Raw genomic sequence first — 18,826 nt, forward strand, 5'->3', positions numbered from 1 at the left:
AATGGGTTTTCTGTAACTAACACTTGAATAATAAGTTAAATGTGTACATTCACCATTAATCAATGAAATAATAAACAATGCTTTTTCTAATACCCAATTTCTGACTGTATAAATACTGTCTACTGTATTATATGTAGTATGAAGTAATTTACAAGACTAAAACACCTAAAACACAGAGCTGGGAACAAATGCAAACATCATCATTGAACACTGAAAGTATAGTAATAGCCAAGTGTGTGCATTTGGGCGTCAAAATCTCGAATATGATTGTCGCAGACAGTAGTGGTGTCGATCCGATACCAATACTGATAAGGTAACCGGAGCACCCGCAGGAAACCCACGCCGACACAGGAAGAACTTGCAAACTTCACACAGAAAGGACCCGGACCGCCCCACCTGGGGATTGAACCCAGGACCTTCTTGCTGTGAGGAGACAATGCTACCCACCGAGCCACCGTGCCAAAACTGAAGAGTGAAGATGAATACAAGAAACCGGGTGGTTTTATATGAGCTGACCGTGTAATAGACAGAAACAGTTGAGAGTGCAGTGCTAAAATACTAGTCTGTTTGTTTATTAGGATTTTAATGTCATGTTTCACACTTTGGTTACATTCATGAAACAGTAGTTACTCATTACACAAGGTTAATTAGTTCACAAGGTTATATCAAACACAGTCATGGACAATTTAGTGTCTCCAATTTACCTCACTTGCATGTCTTTGGACTGTGGGAGGAAACCAGACATTTTGAACAGCAGGTGGCGACACTGTTCTGATTCACACAGCCACAAGCACTGAACTGTATGGTCCCTGTCCCTGTCCTCTATGCTAAAGGCTAACCCTCCTAAGATACTAATCATTTAAATATAAAACAATATCTGCTGTAATAACAGTGTTATTGTGTCCGAGTAAAGCGAACAAATTCAGTAGAAGCTTTTACAAAATTAAAAAAAGTTCTTACATGCAAATAAAAGTTAGCAAGCTTCCAGTCAAGCTAATGCATTTTAACTTTAACAGTCACTGTAGATGATGAGAAGTTCAAGAAAGAAAACAAACTGTAGATTGTAATTTTTAGATTATTATATCACTAGAGATGCTAAAACAAAAATACTACCCCATGTTTATTCTTATCATTTTTTGAAATACATACATTTTTCCTAAATACAGGCTGAAAGAAACACAACTGTATAAATGAATTCAGCAACTGGATGCTGATTAGATATTTAATAACATATATCAGCTATAAAAGATCTAATTCATTGTAAACTGATATTGGTTTAACTGTTGTTCCAGCTGCTTTCAGGTTGTCTTTCAATTTTTTAAAGTGACTTTTTCTTTTTTCTTATCGCTGGTCTGAAAGCATGTTGGGAAATCTTGTTTTCTATAAAACTGTTAGGAATTTTGCAAATTATTAAAAACAACTGCATAGAGAAGGATTTTAAGATGTTTGCTATGACTTTGTGTTATTCCCAGATAAATGCTGTTTGATCATTTGCCCCTCTGAGGATTAAACATATTTACTGTAACTAAATGAAACCAAGTGCAGTTTGCACAAATTATGATATGTGTACTCAAATACTCGTTTTCCTTCAATGTAGACTGTATTTTGTTGGTACACTCATTAAACATTTCCTTATGTACTTTGTAGATGTACAATTACTGACTAAAGGAATTGATAAGTTAACCGTTGCACTTTTTGTTTATTTTCATAAAATGTTAAATATTGGTCAGAAAATTTAGAAACATTATATTACTGTAAATGATGTAACTAATACTCACGCTCTTTCACTAAAAGCTGTGTGTGTGTGTGTGTGTGTGTGTGTGTGTGTGTGTGTGTGTGTGTGTGTGTGTGTGTGTGTGTGTGTGTGTGTGTGTGTGTGTGTGTGTGTGCGTGGTAAATGCCCAAGAACAAACAGAGAGGGTTTAAAGTCTGAACTGTGTTACAGAGGCCATTAACCTGGTGGAACAGGGACAGCAGATGCTGTCAGATCTAGATGTGAAATTTTAACAGGATCAACCTTCTGGAAACTGGTTACAAGCTGATGCTTTATGTTGCTACATTTAAATAATTAAGCAGCTTTAGATTTATGCTATTAGCTAAAATGGTGTTCCACAAAAATGCTTTCTTAAGACTTGACTACAGTTTTAAATAATCAGGTGTGTCCAGATTTTTTGACTGGTAGACACACACATTGTGTATCAGAGCAGGCAACTACACTATATACACTAGACACACTATATAGCCCAAAACATTTGGACTCCTAACCATGAGTTGTTATAGGAACTTCCTATTCCAGAGCAACATGAATTAATGTGGAGCTGCCCCCCTTGGAACTATAGCATCCTCAACTCTATTATTAAATATAATTAGACTATTATATATTATTAAAAATAATATTAAATAAGACTGTAGTCAAGAACTGAACATTGGGGCAATTTTAGACTGGGGCTTGGGTGCTCTCAGGGCACATTCGGGCTGTGGTGCTCTCAGGGCACTTTTGGGCTGGGGTGCTCTCAGGGCACATTCGGGCTGTGGTGCTCCCAGGGCACATTCGGGTTGGGGTGCTCCCAGAGCACATTCGGGCTGGGGTGCTCCCAGGGCACATTGGGGTTGGGGTGCTCCCAGAGCACATTCGGGCTGGGGTGCTCTCAGGGCACATTCGGGCTGGGGTGCTCCCAGAGCACATTCGGGCTGGGGTGCTCTCAGGGCACATTTGGGCTGGGGTGCTCTCAGGGCACATTTGGGCTGGGGTGCTCTCAGGGCACATTCGGGCTGGGGTGCTCTCAGAGCACATTTGGGCTGGGGTGCTTCCACATTATATACTACAACTCTTATACTGACACTGTCACTCTTTATTACATAATAAAAACAGACTTTTATTAACAACTTCAATAGCTTTTAAAGTATTCGTCATATTGCTCTAAAACAAGTTGTATATTATAAAGTGTAACCCACATTACATAATAGTTTTTGTGACTGTGTTTGAAATCATACCTTTGCTTAATAAATGGCAAAGAGCCAAAGATACAATTCCGGGTTGTGAGATCTATACACTGTATTGTATTGTATTGTATAATTAATGTCAAAATACAGGAATTACAGTCAAAGTAAACTGTGAAGTTTACAAGTTTACAGTGGAACTGTTAAATGTCATAGTAAAATAATCAATCTGGTTTACAGTTTTACTATGAAATTGTTTATAGTACAACTGTGAAATAATTCATGGTTAAACTGTGAAACTTTACAGTGAAAATGTCAACTAGATTGTAATGAAATTTCACAGAAGAACCATGAAGTGGCCAAATTACCATCAATGTATAGTAGAACTGTAAAATAATTCAGTTTTACTATGAAATTCCACAGTAAATTTTTTCATGGGAAAACAACAAGATCATGGCAGTATATTTATCATATAATACTTGTTTTTTCTTCAGTGTATAGAGCGGGGTTGCTTTATAAAATGCTTAATTAAGATATTGTGCCTTATAAACTGGTGTATTCATGTACATATTTCAAAGAAAATTTCTTTATTGATGCAAACTTCACTGAACTCACCGCTGCATTGTTTACATTCCGAGTATCAGCGGTGTAAAGTGTGGCAGTTGTGTAACAGTTTGCGCATGCGTACATGGGAAACAGGTATTTCCTTTAGTAAGTCGCAATTTTAGTTTCTCTCCAGACTTGAACCCAGAGATTTGAGGATATCATGGATATCAGGGCTGTAAACGCTCTCTCGTATGAGCAGTTTGTGGAGATATTTGGTAACGTGGTGGAGAAATGCCCCCTGATCCCAGCTGCGATTTGGACACACAGTCCATTCACTGATATAATGGACATACAGAATCATATATCAGAGTTTATAGACAGTTTACCTGAAACAGGTACAGTATTACTTACTGCATTATGCACTACAGTTACTCTGCTGTAACCCCAATTATTTGTGCTACCATTTCATGCCTAAAAACTATTATTATTTCTATAGTTTTAGTTATGTATTAATCATTTATGCCTTTACAAATATTAGTGTGCAATCAAGAGTTCAATCAATTTGAGCAAATTATGGAATGTATACTTTGAATATTTACACTGAAAATAAAATATCAAAGTATCAAAAATGGTCAAACACTTGTTTTCCCTCATTGTAGTCCATATCTTGTGTGAACACTCATTCCTCATGTACAGTTTTCAAGTGATATAACCTCAATTATTTGTACTACCATTTCATGCCTAAAAACTATTATTATTTTTATACAAATATTAGTGTACATATTGTATAATGTGTGATTTTCCTTGCAACTTTTTACAATTTACTAACCCAATGGCCTAATATCAAACACAACATCATGAAGCAGCATAGAAATTCCTTTATGTATTCATTTATTTATTAGGAATTTAACGTCATGTTTTACACACCTTGGCTACATTTAGGACATGTCGAACACAGTCATGGACAATTTTGTATCACTAATTCACCTCACTTGCATGTCTTTGGACTGAACCCATGACCTACTTGCTGTGAGGCAACAGTGCTACCCACTGAGCCACTGTGCCGCCCCGAAATTCCTTGACACTAATTAAAAACAGGTTGGACAGCTTTACTGTCAAAGCTACTGATTGGGTGAATGTGTGCACCAATGCTTGAGTGTGTGTGTGTGTGTGTAGGCTAGCTTGGTGGTCAATCAATGTAAAGTCCAATGTAGCACTAAAATGATTCACTTAGATAAATTGGATTTGGAATTTTTGATGTGGGTTTATACGGTGAGATACAAAAGTTATTTGAAACTGGAACTAGAGGTTAAAACAACAACGAATATATGTCATCCCAGCAAGGCTCTTTAATGCCACCCTCACATGCCACTATAAGTTTGCCACATTAATTCAGGACTAATGACAATTAACAGTAGACATTAAAGCAGTTTTGGGGCATGAAATAACACCATCTAGTCCATTGTGTTGATTCAGTCTAATTTCTATAGATTGCTTTGATTTTACTATTTCCTCAATTGACCTGGTGTCTTCTGAATCCCGCTGGCAGGGAAAGAGGGCATCCTGCGGTGTCACCCCGATCTGGCAGGAAGGGATCTGCACAGTGGCACCCTTACACTGGAATCTCAGGCGGAACAAAGAGCTGCCGGCCTTACCGACCTGCGGCCTGCCGAAATATCGCACATGCACCGTCTGAACTCTGAGTACAAGGAGCGTTTCGGCTTCCCGTTCATCATATGTGCACGCATTAACGACAAAGGGGACATAATGCGCCAGCTAGTCGACAGACTCGGAAATGGGCGTGACACAGAAAGGGCACACGCCATCGAAGAGGTGAAGAAGATTTGTAGCCTGCGGCTGCACAGCGTCGTGCTGCCTGATTCCCCAAACAAGCTCTGAGTGATGAACAACCACACGTCTCACATATGAAATATGAATACGTGTAAAGTGGGACAGAATGTACAGTGGTGACGATTGAGTAATATTTTAATAAAAAGTGTTCAGTTTACAGCCATTAATGTTCCACAGATTTTCCCCCCAATTTACTCCCAATTTAGTCATATCCAATTACCCAATTGCATTTAATTACAATATTTGGGGGAACATGCGAAAACAAACAAAAAATGACTGGCGATAATAGATATGAAATCTGTTGGCATCCCTTTTCTGTTTATATGATGAATAAAGAGTCACATATCAGGTGCTAACACAGAGATTACACTTTGCCCTTCGTTTGTCACCATTTCTCTGGGGAAAAAGTGTCCTCCAAAAGCATTAACTAGATTTTTTAGCTCAAGCTGCCCTCCACTGACCAAAGAGTAGGCAGCTATTATATTTGTACTGGTGTTTGTACAGCCAGCGGAGTGGCCAAACAATGTAAAATCCAGTATGGCATTAAAATCATTCATTCAGTTAAACTGGAGTTAAATGTTCTGACATACTGTACATGTATACAATAAGATACAAGAGTTATTTGAAACTGGTACTGCAGATAAAAATAAATTAAATACCACAAATAAAATATAGTAAGCTATAATTTAGTAACATTAAATATTACAAATTAAATATTAATATAATGGGGTGTAAAACGATCTGTAATGTAATTTAACCTTGTGGCATAAAGAGGATAATTTTGGAAAACATTACTGGCCAAAGAAGACTGAGAACCTCTGAGTTAACCCACCAGAACTGGATTTAAAATGTGTGTTAAAAAAAGGATCACCTTCATCAATAATATTGAGAAATAGTGTTTCTTTAAAAAAAAACACTGTGAACGGTCACTGAATACATTATTAATGTATTACAAAGGACTACATGAAATACCAGGGACATAGGAACCAGTGACCCCCCCCCCCCCCCCCCCCCAATACACAAACAGTATTTCAATTGGCTTTATGTGCACCATCCAATAAAATTATAAACGGTTAAATAAATAGACATTTTATTACCTAGATTTTCACTGAAACTTGAATTTAGATTTCTACATATGGCAATTAAAGTTTGATGGTTAATCACACTTAAATAATTAAATAGGATAAAAAGTATAATAAAAAAATGCCCCACATTCCTTGTCAAACTTTCTTCTACAACCTTGCTGATTTTTTATGACAGTATATCCACTATTCAGTCATCAGTACATTCAGAAAGTGTTCAGTCCAGCTCTGTAGGGAATGTGGTGATGTACCACATGTTTACATGTTTTCTACTACTCTTTTTACTGAATATGCATATGCATACCATGGCAGACTTTAATTTAATTTAACCTACATGTAAAATATTTTGCATTATTAAACAGTTGCAGAAACTTGGAATTACAAGGCTGAAATGAAATTTATGCTTATTTTAAGTATAAATGTAAACTTTGGGCTGTAACTGATACCCGTGAGGATGTGAGGATGCACAGGCACTAAAACGAGTCCTTCACACCTGAGCTCGTGGGTGTTTATGCGGGGTCTCGTGAATCTAAAAGTGCCGGGTGATGGTGCAGCGGGGTGACGGGTGCAGGGTGAGGATGATGATGATGATGATGATGATGATGATGGAGGGGTGAAGCCGGTGCTAAGTGATGCTCCAGCGGTGGAGTCGGTGCTAAGTTCTGTTGGAGGGGTGAAGCGGGTGAGGGGTGATGGTGGAGGGGTGAAGCGGATGCAGGATGAGTCCCCCGTGCTGTTTCACACCCCTCGTCCCGGTGATCTCCTGAGGTAACCGAGGAGTCCTGTTCAGGATCCGAACCCCGGGCTCTCCTCTTATCCTCCTCTTTCTTCCACTTCATGCGCCGGTTCTGGAACCAGATCTTGATGTGGCGCTCGGTCAGGCTGAGCGTGAGCGCGAGCTCGACCCGCCGCGGGCGCGAGATGTATTTATTAAAGAGGAACTCCTTCTCCAGCTCGAGCAGCTGCGCGCGCGTGTAGGCGGTGCGCGTGCGCTTGTTTTCCTCGGGCTCCGGCGCGTAATGACCTGCAGGAACAAACAGTCCTAATATCAAAATAGCTACTTGATAAATGCACAAAAATGTACAGAAAATAAAGATTAAAAACAGAATGTGGTGGCGCATTAAGTGCCTGTTTACATTTTTCTTGTTTTTATTATTATTTTCTTAGTGAAAATAAGTGAACACGTGATCTACAGAAAACAATCGTCTGCACATTTAATGCACAATTACTGTTAATTGGAAGAAACTTGCAAACTAGGTGACAAAATGTTGGTACATGCATGAAAGAAATAAAAACTGTGCACTAAGATTTGCATAAATATGTAATATTTAACTTCAGTCCTATAGACAGTGAGACAGAGATCTTTGCGTGTGTGTTTATAATTGCAAAGTTTAATAATAAGATTAATGCATTAGAACCAAAAATCTCAAAGCGGTTGGTGTGGAATAGACTGACAAAAAGGAAAACACTAAAATTAACATAATAAAAGGTGATACAGATGTAGGTGGTGCAGATGTTCTCTCTCTAATAACTGTACTGGATTGATGTCTTGTTGTAGAATACTTCTGCAATTTGTGTTACTTCTTAAAATGATATTTCCAAGCCAAATTGTAACACAAATGTACAGTTAAGGTTATGCTTGTTATAAACATGTTTTTCTTTACATTTTTAGTACTTTAATACTTTATGCAAGTTGTTTTTTTCTGGGACTAAATGATGAAAGAAATTATAGAATTATTTATAGAATTATAAAAGAAAAACATTTATGACTGTAACTCACTTAATAATTTTATTGTGGGACTTGTGGTAACATGCTAATCAAATATTTACATACACACCTTAACAATGACTTTCAAAGATGTAAAATTAAATGCAGCTGTTTAAACTATGCTAATGCTAACTTGGTGTAAAAGTTTGCTCATTAGTCCTATATACAAGTATCTGCTTAAAAGAATGTTAATATTTTAAGCAAATTAATTAGTAGTTTTGGGGTGAAGTTACTTTAATAAAATTCTTGAGACAAATCAAAGAAAATACAACAATTGAATTTTTTGTAAACAAAAAAAGAGGAAAACAAAATTCTAACCCACTGTATCCTGAACTAATGAACCATTGAAGGCCTGAATATGAAAATTAACTTGATTGTAAATAATTCTACAATTAAAACACATGAACAATGAAACAAGTCCTACAACAAAATTTGTGATTTGTGATCTGTCCAGCCAAAACCTAAATATTTTTGGAATTAAAAACATATAACGCCTCTGTGATCGAGTACAAGAATAACATTTACCTTTATGGCATTTAGCAGCTGCTTTTATAAATAAAAAAAGCAATTGAGGGTAAAGGGCCTTGCTTAGGGCCCCAACCGTGGCAACCTGGTGGTGGTGGGGCTTAAAACCTTCCGATCAATAGTCCAGTATCCTATAACTGCTAATGACCAGGAAGAATTTTAGGCGCAGGGATTAGGTGCATATAATCTTACAATAAATTGCAAAACAATCTAATTAATGTAAACAATGTTGGTTAAATATTCATGTCAAAGCAATTTAATCTCTACCAAGTACATTAATTTGTTTAGCAAGTTAAAATCAGAACTAAACATAAATGCTACATGGTAAGTTCCAAATACCATTTAATTATGGCCAACACTACAGTTAAAATTGTCGGCCAAAGTTTTTGTGGAAACCAGTAACAAAAAATTATCTAACAGCACATTTAGAAAGCCAGTTTAAGAGGCTTTAGTGGCTATTTAAGTAGAAGAGTGTTAGCTACAAGCTAAGATTTCATTACGTGGAAAGCTATAGTCTTATTTATTAAACTTATTTTATTTCCACTGTAAAAGAGGTTTTAGTTTAGAGTTACTACATACAGAATTTCCACATAAAAAAGCCTTAAAATAAGTCTTAAAATAAATTATATTGTAATATGAAATGCAATATGTACTATGTACAAAAGACAACAGGCTAGAGGGCTGATAAATCATTCTGAATTGGAATTTACCCTGAAATAAACCTCAGATATGAATTATACATTTGAATAAATTATATAATTGATCACATTCCTAAACCCTAAACAGAAATATTTCAAGTAGAACCTCTTTAGAAAAAAATGATCTTAAGAACTCTTACTTTATTTTTAAGAGGATGAAAAACCAAAGTAAATCATTTTATTCCATAAGCAGTAATGCAAGTGAATTATTTTTAGGTTACAGGAGTGTCTTACAGATTTTAAACTAAATACAGATATAACGTCTTAACAATCCAAACTTATGGGCAAAACTCTGTGGCCAAAGTACATGCATTACCTGTCCACTGTCCCTTCCAGGCATGTGCATGAGATTTTGTTGATTTCATCCAAGGGAAAGGCAGATGGCATCTGTTCCGATCCCCACACAGATCCAAAGAGTCTCCGTAACCTGTGAAAGCTTGTAGTGGGACCTGCTGGGCTTGTGTGTGGTGCAGCTGCTGCACTGCCAGGTCTTCTCGGCTGGGTATGAAGGAGGTAATGTCGGTAAGGTGGTTGTGCTGGTCTTGGGCGGCCAAGGAAGGCGACGTGTAGACTGATTGAGTCTGTCTGGCCATATAGAGGCATGGTGGTGGGCTTGGGCTGTAGTCCTCATTCTGTGGCCTCTGATAGGCGCAGGAGTCCTTGTAAAGGTGGCTGGGTGAGTAGTAAAGCTCTTCCCGATTCATGTCTGTAGCTGCGTCTTGGACTGCTGAGCTCTACCTACAGCTGGTGCGGCTTTAGGCCCTTCAATAGGTGTGTCACCAACACCATGTGACCCTGCTTCACCTTAGCCATTGGTGTCACTGTTTACACAAAAAGCCGACAACAAGTTTTCATTCGTGTCTCCTTCAGGGCTCGCCAATAATTGAACAGGACCGGCCGTGTTCAGATCAATGGCTTTGACAAACATCTCTGTTTGCCCATGACTTATCAAGGCTACACCTGCAGTTGTCTCCTGATACAGGGGTGAATGGAGAGAAGGAAAGGGCCTCACACATCTGCAGTCGGTGGAGATGGAGTCGAATTTCTTAAGCTCCTTTAATATCATGTTGTTTCAGAACTGGAGTTGTTATGTGATGGCAAAATGTGTCTGTAGTGCGTGAAGTACTGTGATCATTTAATTCATGCCTGTAGGGTAATTGGCTTATCAAGATAACGTTCATAAGAATGAGAAATCAATTCTAACAGATGTACAATGGTACATAAACATCCCGAGTTTGTAAAAGGAAAAAAAAAACTCATGATGAATTCTAAACACACAAACACGTAACACCATTGATGGTTCGACTACTGTTTTAAAAATGTGAATGTCTAACTCAATTCATTTTGTACATTATAATACACAAAACATTAACAGGTCTAGAATAGGTTTTTATTAGAATAAGAATTTATTTGAGAATGGCACATAAAAACCAGGTCCAGGGAGTAAAAATGAATTTGTGATTAACATTTATCTCTAATAAAGCCAGAACCAGGCATCAAAAAGGATTTAACTTTTTAAAACTCATTTATCTTGGTGTAAGGGGTGCTTTAATGTTTTTTGGTGCCACAACAAATTGAAGAATCATTTGACAACAATATTACTACCCTTTAAGGGATTTTTGTGACTCTTTAGGTTTACTCTAAAGAACCATTTCTGGTACTTCAGCTTTAAAGTTGTAAGCCTTGTGTATTTGATGACAGTCTTGGGACTTCAGTGATTTCTGTAGCTGTTTTTTTAAATCTGTGACGAACTGAGTGGAGTCCACTTTATTTGTCCAAAAAAGCTTTAAAAAGACAAAGCTTTTTAAAACTTATCACTTGCCTTCTTTTGTTTACAGCAGCCTCTATGCTCAAAATCATGTTAAGCTTGCTTTACTGTGGACAGCTTACTAATAATTCAGCAGCTTTTAATTTATGGCAGACTTGCTGCTTTTTAAAATACATCAGACCATAATGCCGAGTTCCCACACAGCATAAAGTGACAGTTCACTAGCCTTGTAATAATTATTTAGACCCAGAAAACTCACCAGCAGTTGTCAATCATAATTACTGAGAAGGATTTGGAAGGCCATGTCCCATAGATAGATAATAAAATTATAGAACTGTCTACACCAGTAAATTAATTATATAATCTGATGAATGAATGAATGAATAGTTTTGACACAGCAGATTTTCAGAAAAAAAGCCCCAACAGAACCTAAATGTTTTCCTCTGATTATTACAGAAGAGTAGAAAAGTATTTTTTCTTATAATGATGACAATTTTTTAAAAATATGTCTCTCTGAAAGCAGGTACTTATTTCCTGCTTAACTCTGCCCTGCACTTTTTTTCTGAAAGTGAACTTTTGTTCGTCGTCCTCCTTCAAACACTCACAGCAACGCCTGAGATTTATAAAATGTCACATCAAATGCCCCATTTAACACATGCCTCGTGTTCACTCCATTATGGACACTGCCAACAATCACCAGAACACATTTCTCTCTCTGTACCTGTCACCCCACGTCCCTCCGAGTTTACCTGCCATTAGGCACGCCTGCCCTCGGTCCATTACCCTAAAGCTCTCGTAGTTAAATAAAGCCAAGATGTTCGATGTAAACCAATTATCGTGGAGTGTGGGCGAGAACTCAATTAGCCCAAGAGTCACGTGAAGATCTACCTGGGACACCGAGTGACCGGGCCTTCAGTGTACAGAGGATTAAAAAAAGAATAAAATATATGTACACATTTAGAATACTCTTCTAAATCTACATATCCAGAGTGGTTTACTATGCTCTACATTAAAAACAGTGTGAAATAAAATTTCATTCCAACTCAAAGTGGATAATTTAGTCACAGTTTGGCGTCTTGCTTCATTAACTTAGTTTGTAAATTACTTGGCTAATGTAAATAAGTAATGAAAGCTAATGACTGCAATCAGCATTATGCTGCATACTAAAGCACACACACCAATTCTGTATAACAGTCCAGTAAAATGGACAGAAGACTCACTGGTACATACAGTTTGTGGTGTACTTGTATGGTCCATAAAGAAATGGTTTAACAGGTTTGGTGTGGAAGAACTTGTGATTCAGCCCCACTGGATAGAACTGGAATTTTGATTGTGAGCAACGTCTTTCTGCCAACATTGCCTGTGTTTGACCCACAAACACCCCAAAATATTGTGAAACACCTTCCCAGAGGAGATGAGACTGTTATTACCGCAATGAGAGGGTGCTATAAATAAAAATCCATGGTTTTGGAATAGAATGTCCAACAGGATCATGGTTCTTCTTCTGGTCATAAGAATAAACATGACCCTTAAGTTCTGGCCTGCCAAAATTATGGATTTGCCCCATTCCCCCCACAAGACTCTTGAATGTATCTGAGAATTTAGAATTTGTACTTAGTTAGTAAAAGGAGCACTTGATGACATGTTTGGTGATATACTTGGTGATATGTTTTGGAAACAAGGGCCTCGCTTCAATCAACATGCCAATTCAAACCAGTCTTGCTCAGTGGGATTCCTTCAAACCACCAAACAATGGACCTGTCATGCTAAACAGAAAGGTGCCTTCACTAAACTGTTGCCACAAATTTTAAAGACGTGACTTCTTTTATTTAAAAAAATGTACTGACCTGTTAGCAATACACATGACTACAAGACCTGACCTTAATAATTAGGAGAAGTGACCACATGCTTTTGTCATTATAGTGCCCACAGCATTGTGAATTTTGAGCAAAGCATCAAACCAATGTGAGTATCAGTAAAAATCTGCTTTTAAAGTCAGCGGCTGCTCCCGTCACTGGAGACCAGTGATACAATGCTGTGTTTGCACGCACCTCTTCAAAAGCAATAATGGTACTTTCTGCTCCTATCTAAAATGGGGCTCTTCATGTTCTGCCATAAAAGTTTGAATAAACCCATTCCACTCACACCAGCTGCATGTATTGCCGCTTAATGGTGTTTATATATGACTTTGGTTTGAAAGGGAAGGAAATAGTTATCCCCGGCGATTACGGCTACGCTGTGGGAGCACAATGAGGTTTATGAAGCGTGAGAGAGACGGCGAGGTTTGATGACACATCTATGGACGTTATGAGAGCCTTAATGGTCTTAAGTGATATGGAGTGGAGCATTGCCCAGCCAGCAGGAAAAATACAGAATTTAAAAGCACCGCTCCTAAAGCTTAGGTTGTAATAATTATAATGTATTTGGAACATAGAAAAGACCAAAATGTTCAGCTCTGGGGCTGCGACGGGTGGCAACGGAGACCAAAAGCTCTCATCCTGTGTGTTGCAGGCCTTAAATGTCTCTTAGGCCACAGGTTAGGGAGAACTGTTCTGCAGTATATTAATTATATTTATTAATGGACTAAAACCCTGTTAGAACCAAAGTACATGACCAATCCATCACAAACCAACAGACACTCCATTTACTCACGTACTTACTAACACCAGGGGACAAGTTGGAGTAGCCAATCCACCTTTTGCATGTTTTTGAGAGAGGAAAGGAAGGTTACCCAAAGGTAACTCTGCAGACACAATGAAAGCAAAAATGTATTTATTAAAAAATAAATAATAATAATAATAATAAGTTAGAGCATGTGCTGTTTGTAACACTATCAAACAGATTTTGAAGAAGTTTTAAGTGCAAAAATTATTCAAAGCTCATGACCTGGAATGTTTTTCTTTAATTTTGTAGAAAGTTGTGGTGCTTGAAGTAAAGATCAATTATCAATCTGGTTCTGTAATTTTCAAACCTGAGAGTGAAAATCAGTACAAAAAAATCCAAATTACTGTTATTGATATTAAATATTGGGATATATTTATTTATTACTTCCAAGCCTAATAAAATAATAACATGAATTTAATAGGTTTAAAAGGTTAAATGGTTTGAGTTCTGTTAACTGACTTTTGTTCAGGGGGGGGAAGGGTTCTTTATTTGTGGCTGCATAATAAACAAATTGATAAAAATAAGATTCTTATTTCTAAACATCCATATGTTTTTGTTTTGTGGCACACCGGACAGGTGCCAGGTGGATTAACCAGAAACCTTTTTACCTGCTCTTAAGACAATAAGCGCTCTGGCGAGCTGGCGAGAACACGTACATACATAATCCATGTCAGAGGCGGTTGATAAAACATGCTTACCTAGTGGCGACAAACGAAAGGCTGGGCAAACACTGTCCAACTGAGAGTAACGCAAAAGGAATGATAATGACATTTTGATTGAATTCAAACTTGTCCGAGGTAAAACATAACCGCGTCATAAATCACTTGACAGAAGTTGCAAAATTGTTGAGAGAACAGCGAAAAAAAGAGCTGGAGTAGCAACTGACTCATTTAAACCATTTTATTTAACACAGTTTACTGATCTGCACTGCACTTTTAGCTTTATTTATTAGCTGGAACTTAATCTTCAGGTGACTAGTGCAGGCCCTTAACTAATTAACAGTTTTATAATGCTGCATTTAGATTTCCCACTAATCGTAGCCCATAATTATCACCTGCATAATAAGTATTAATTGTAACATAAAAAAGATAACCTATAAATAAGAAAATGATGTTTATAGAACAATAAACATTTGTCAGTAATCCCAATGTTCTTTAAATCTCAGTGTGCTTGTTGATCACGTCCGTTAAAAGAAAAGTAAAAACACACTAAATTATTTTTATTGTAATTCAGCAGCAACCCAACTGTGAATGTCACTGTTAGTATCACTCATTGTAATGACACGTTACATGGTTATTTTCACTAAGATAAATTAATTTAGGACTGTAATTCAGTTTGACAGGAGTCAATTCAACTGTGACAAAAACAGTAACAAGAATTTATTTTTCATGACACTGATATACTATACTACGGCTGTGTCCCAAATTACATACTAATTAATACAAACTTTAATAGGAAAAAAGCAACAACAACATAATAGATAATATTAGTGAACATAGCATTTAGTAAAGTAATGTGGTTGCAAATGTACCATATGACAAGCATTTTATTTCTGGTTCTGTCATTACACATTTATATTAACTAACCATTTCATCTAGTAAAAGCTTTTCCTGATTATTAAAATTCAAGCAAACTGTTTACAAGACCAGAATCAAGTAACTGCTTGAGTAAACCATATTAAATTAAATATGTACGTAAAATCTGTTTTCACTGTATTGCTGTACATAATGTTGGAAAGTTAGATAAAACTACACCACAGCAGCCTTTGTAAGATTCAAAACCTCTTATTCTTAGGAATCTATTTTTACTTGACTGTTGGGTTACATGGTCACATGTTTTGTGAACTGTTTAGCAAAAAGATTATTAATTCCTTACTGTTGACACGATCCTTCCCACACCTTGTTTCTGCTTACACATCAGGGAACATCATCAATACCTATAAATTAACAGTACTATGCACAGTCAGTACTTATGTTTCATACAAACAACTGCATCATTTTTTAGTCCTGTCCCTGTGTTGTTTGTCCCCTGACCGTTTTTGGACAGGTGAGCGAGAACGAGTCCTGCTTGACCGGTTAAGGGGGTGAGGAGAGTGGTCTCTGGGTGCTAAACCGCTCCTAGATGACCTGTGGCTTTTTGACTGGGAATAAGAATGCGAACGCTCTCTTCTGTGGTCATCGTCTTTTCTACGACTGCTTTCTCTGTCCTCGCTGCGGTGACGTGAACTTCTATCTCCACCCCGTCTCCCTTCGTCTTCTCTTCCTGACGTACCTCCCTGAACTCTAGATCGACGCTCAACACACGGCCGAAGGGTGTTAAGTAAAAAGCGTTTATTGGTGCTTCCCAGAGGGCACTTCATCCTGTAACAGAGTACATAAAACTGCATGAGCTATGAAGTACGTTAGTCAGGGTCATTCTGAAGGTACTTAGGTCTTCAGTAATGCAACTGGCAGTTAGCATGTTGTTTACTCTCTTTAAATAAAATGAAGAAAGGGATGATGGGTTGTACTTCTGACTTACCATCCTGCTGGGCCCATGGTCTCAGCACGCACCCGGCCTCTGTTGGCCTCTTTGAGGAGTTCCTCAACTGCACGTCTGTATAAATGTAATTGATATTGTCAGCTAATAAATAACGACACACATTTTCACCACAGTTTGCCTAAAAAAATTTATACTTCTAGTTATTTTCTAATTTGTTTGGTTTTACAGAGCACACAATTCAGCAGAGCAGAAAAATGGCTGGTTGGACTAGTTGCCACTAAGCAACTATAATACAGATGCTGATTTCTGACCCTACCTCAGTGGTCATATGCCAGATGTTTCATTGAATCATAAACCATGTTTACAGTTGTACCCCCTTTTCAGAGGAGCATGCTGCAGTTGTGACCCAAACAGAAAAGCCTTTATGTGATGTTATATCAAATTAAATACTAAACGAATACGCATAAAATAGTAAATCATTTACTTTACACTATAAACAACAAAGCTGTTTATGTGTCTGTATCGATTTGGTTAATGATGAGACCAAAACAGGAATCTTAGACACAAAGATAATCATACAGAAAAGTACCTAATCCCCACTGTGAAACATGATGGAGGATCTGTGTTGTTTTGGGGTTGATTTTCTTCCAAATTGCCCTACATGCTATCAAGGACTCAATCAAGTATCAATTATTTTAAATTAACTTACTGCCTAACTGTTTACTTGCCACAGAATCAAGACCATTCCAGTCTCATGTCCTAAAACTTATAGAAACTTTTTAGATGAGCTGAAAAGAGTCTGAAGGAACTGGATAGATTTTGTCTACATGTGAATGATATTACATAGATTTACCATGTTTCCCAGTCTCATTTACTTTTTAAAACAACAATCATTACAGTTCTAATGATTGGCAGCCTTTTTGTTAATAATTTAGATCATAAATAATGTTTTATATCGTGTCGATATTCGTGAATGTACTGGAGCTATTTAAATGAGCTAGATTTGTCTTCAAGCTAAAGTCTGCTATCACTTCTAAACGAGTTAGCTTAGCATAGCACACAATAACCACGTATTGTAACTCACCTTTCTAGCTCATTATCATCATTCCCGGCCATGATACAAACACACAAGATTAATATTCGCTTTAATAAAGATTCATTTTGTTTGAAAACTACAAAACGCTTAGTTTAGTTTAGTGCAGTTTAAGACCCCGGTTGTACCTCTAACACACCGCCATACTCTAATCCAAGCCTCGCATACTACCGTACTAAGTAGTATGTAGAATTACTGCGCCAACACTGTGGTCACAACGGGCTTTTCATACTATGTAGTACGTTAGTGTGCATCTTAGCTTCCAAACTGTGTGTTTAATTGTTAAATAGCGTAACTGTGACTGTTACAAAAATATAAATTCATGCCTGAATTTAAGCTACTGACGATAATTCGCAATGAGGACGTGTTTAAATACACGTTTTATAAAAAATATTTTATTCAGGCGTTTGGAAGGTAGCCGCCTATGCTACAACAATGTCATATAATTGTAATATAACAATGTAATATTTAATATTACATTTAAGAGCTTCATTCTGGTCAGTGTTGTGGTGGGTCCTGTGTGACCAGGAAATACTGTGGGGAAAAAAGGAGGACCAGATTTAGTACTGGACAACACACTCTTTACTTATGAATTTAGACATATTTAGGGACCAGTCTGGTTTTGGCATGTTTTTGGGATGTAGGATGAAACTGGAGTACCTGTAGGAAACCCATGTACACACAGGGCAAACATGTAAAATCCAGACAAACTTCTAAGGAACAACATGCCTTGCTTACTATAGATAAAGTCAGATCCACCAAGGTTCAAGATTTCAGCATTAGAAAGAGACTGGACAAAAGTGGTATTTAGTGGCAAGGCGATAACATTGCTAACCAAGAGGAATGTATGGACTTGACTCACACCCCAATGTCCTCAACACCTGAAATATTGTGATCTGTCTGATGAGTCAAAAGTCAAACCTTTTGGAAAACTTGGGGCTAGTTACATACAACACACATTCCACTATAAACATTATATGAACATATACCACCATTCAACCATGGTGGTGTTAGTGTGTTGATGTGGGGGTGCTTTACTGCTCCAGCGCCTGCATGACCTGGATGACATAATTAATAAAACCATGAATTGTGTTTTCTACTAGATGATTGCAACACCAGGCCATCAGTCCATAATCTAAAGATTTTGGTGCTGCATATAAAAAAAAGTTTCTTTCTGATTTCATAATAAAATATGTTTTCATTGGTTAAGAAGAGTTTACGCAAAGAGTATCGTTTATAGTTTTTGTTTATTATGACTTTAACGTCATGTTTTACACACTTTGGTTACATTCATGACAGAAACGGTACTTACTGGTTACCCAAGATTCATCAAGTTCACACGTTTCATGTCAAACACAGTCATGGACAATTTTGTATCTCCAATTAACCTGACTGCACGTCTTTAGACTG

The 18,826-nt window shown here is 37.3% G+C and overlaps 3 protein-coding genes across 3 annotated transcripts; 1 reads left to right on the forward strand and 2 right to left on the reverse strand.

Moving 5' to 3' along the window:
* Positions 1 to 3,661: 3,661 nt before the first annotated feature.
* On the forward strand, positions 3,662 to 5,701 carry urad (ureidoimidazoline (2-oxo-4-hydroxy-4-carboxy-5-) decarboxylase). Its single transcript, XM_062985810.1, has 2 exons — positions 3,662 to 3,881; positions 5,036 to 5,701. Exons 1-2 carry the CDS (start codon positions 3,707 to 3,709, stop codon positions 5,383 to 5,385), a joined length of 525 nt encoding a protein of 174 aa, XP_062841880.1. The 5' UTR covers positions 3,662 to 3,706; the 3' UTR covers positions 5,386 to 5,701.
* Positions 5,702 to 6,928: 1,227 nt separating this feature from the next.
* On the reverse strand, positions 6,929 to 10,114 carry pdx1 (pancreatic and duodenal homeobox 1). Its single transcript, XM_062985230.1, has 2 exons — positions 9,727 to 10,114; positions 6,929 to 7,443 (listed from the first exon to the last, which is right to left on the reverse strand). The coding sequence occupies exons 1-2, from the start codon at positions 10,112 to 10,114 to the stop codon at positions 6,929 to 6,931; spliced, it is 903 nt and encodes a 300-aa protein (XP_062841300.1).
* Positions 10,115 to 14,774: 4,660 nt separating this feature from the next.
* On the reverse strand, positions 14,775 to 17,561 carry si:ch211-140b10.6 (protein POLR1D-like). The gene is made up of 3 exons (XM_062985787.1): positions 17,408 to 17,561; positions 16,363 to 16,437; positions 14,775 to 16,202 (listed from the first exon to the last, which is right to left on the reverse strand). The coding sequence occupies exons 1-3, from the start codon at positions 17,437 to 17,439 to the stop codon at positions 15,836 to 15,838; spliced, it is 474 nt and encodes a 157-aa protein (XP_062841857.1). The 5' UTR covers positions 17,440 to 17,561; the 3' UTR covers positions 14,775 to 15,835.
* Between the last annotated feature and the right edge of the window lie 1,265 nt (positions 17,562 to 18,826).

The sequence above is a fragment of the Trichomycterus rosablanca genome, chromosome 23 (genome assembly GCF_030014385.1).
Source record: "Trichomycterus rosablanca isolate fTriRos1 chromosome 23, fTriRos1.hap1, whole genome shotgun sequence".
NCBI lineage: Eukaryota > Metazoa > Chordata > Actinopteri > Siluriformes > Trichomycteridae > Trichomycterus > Trichomycterus rosablanca.

Excerpts from the sequence above, each read along its gene's own strand:
- urad (XM_062985810.1), top strand. The coding sequence starts at position 3,707 with ATGGATATCAGGGCTGTAAACGCTCTCTCGTATGAGCAGTTTGTGGAG. Across the intron at positions 3,882-5,035 it reads AGACAGTTTACCTGAAACAG|GGAAAGAGGGCATCCTGCGG; the intron begins GTACAGTATTAC and ends TCCCGCTGGCAG.
- pdx1 (XM_062985230.1), bottom strand. The coding sequence starts at position 10,114 with ATGAATCGGGAAGAGCTTTACTACTCACCCAGCCACCTTTACAAGGAC. Across the intron at positions 7,444-9,726 it reads CTGGAAGGGACAGTGGACAG|GTCATTACGCGCCGGAGCCC; the intron begins GTAATGCATGTA and ends TTGTTCCTGCAG.
- si:ch211-140b10.6 (XM_062985787.1), bottom strand. The coding sequence starts at position 17,439 with ATGGCCGGGAATGATGATAATGAGCTAGAAAG. Across the intron at positions 16,438-17,407 it reads GATGATAATGAGCTAGAAAG|ACGTGCAGTTGAGGAACTCC; the intron begins GTGAGTTACAAT and ends ACATTTATACAG. Across the intron at positions 16,203-16,362 it reads ACCATGGGCCCAGCAGGATG|GATGAAGTGCCCTCTGGGAA; the intron begins GTAAGTCAGAAG and ends ACTCTGTTACAG.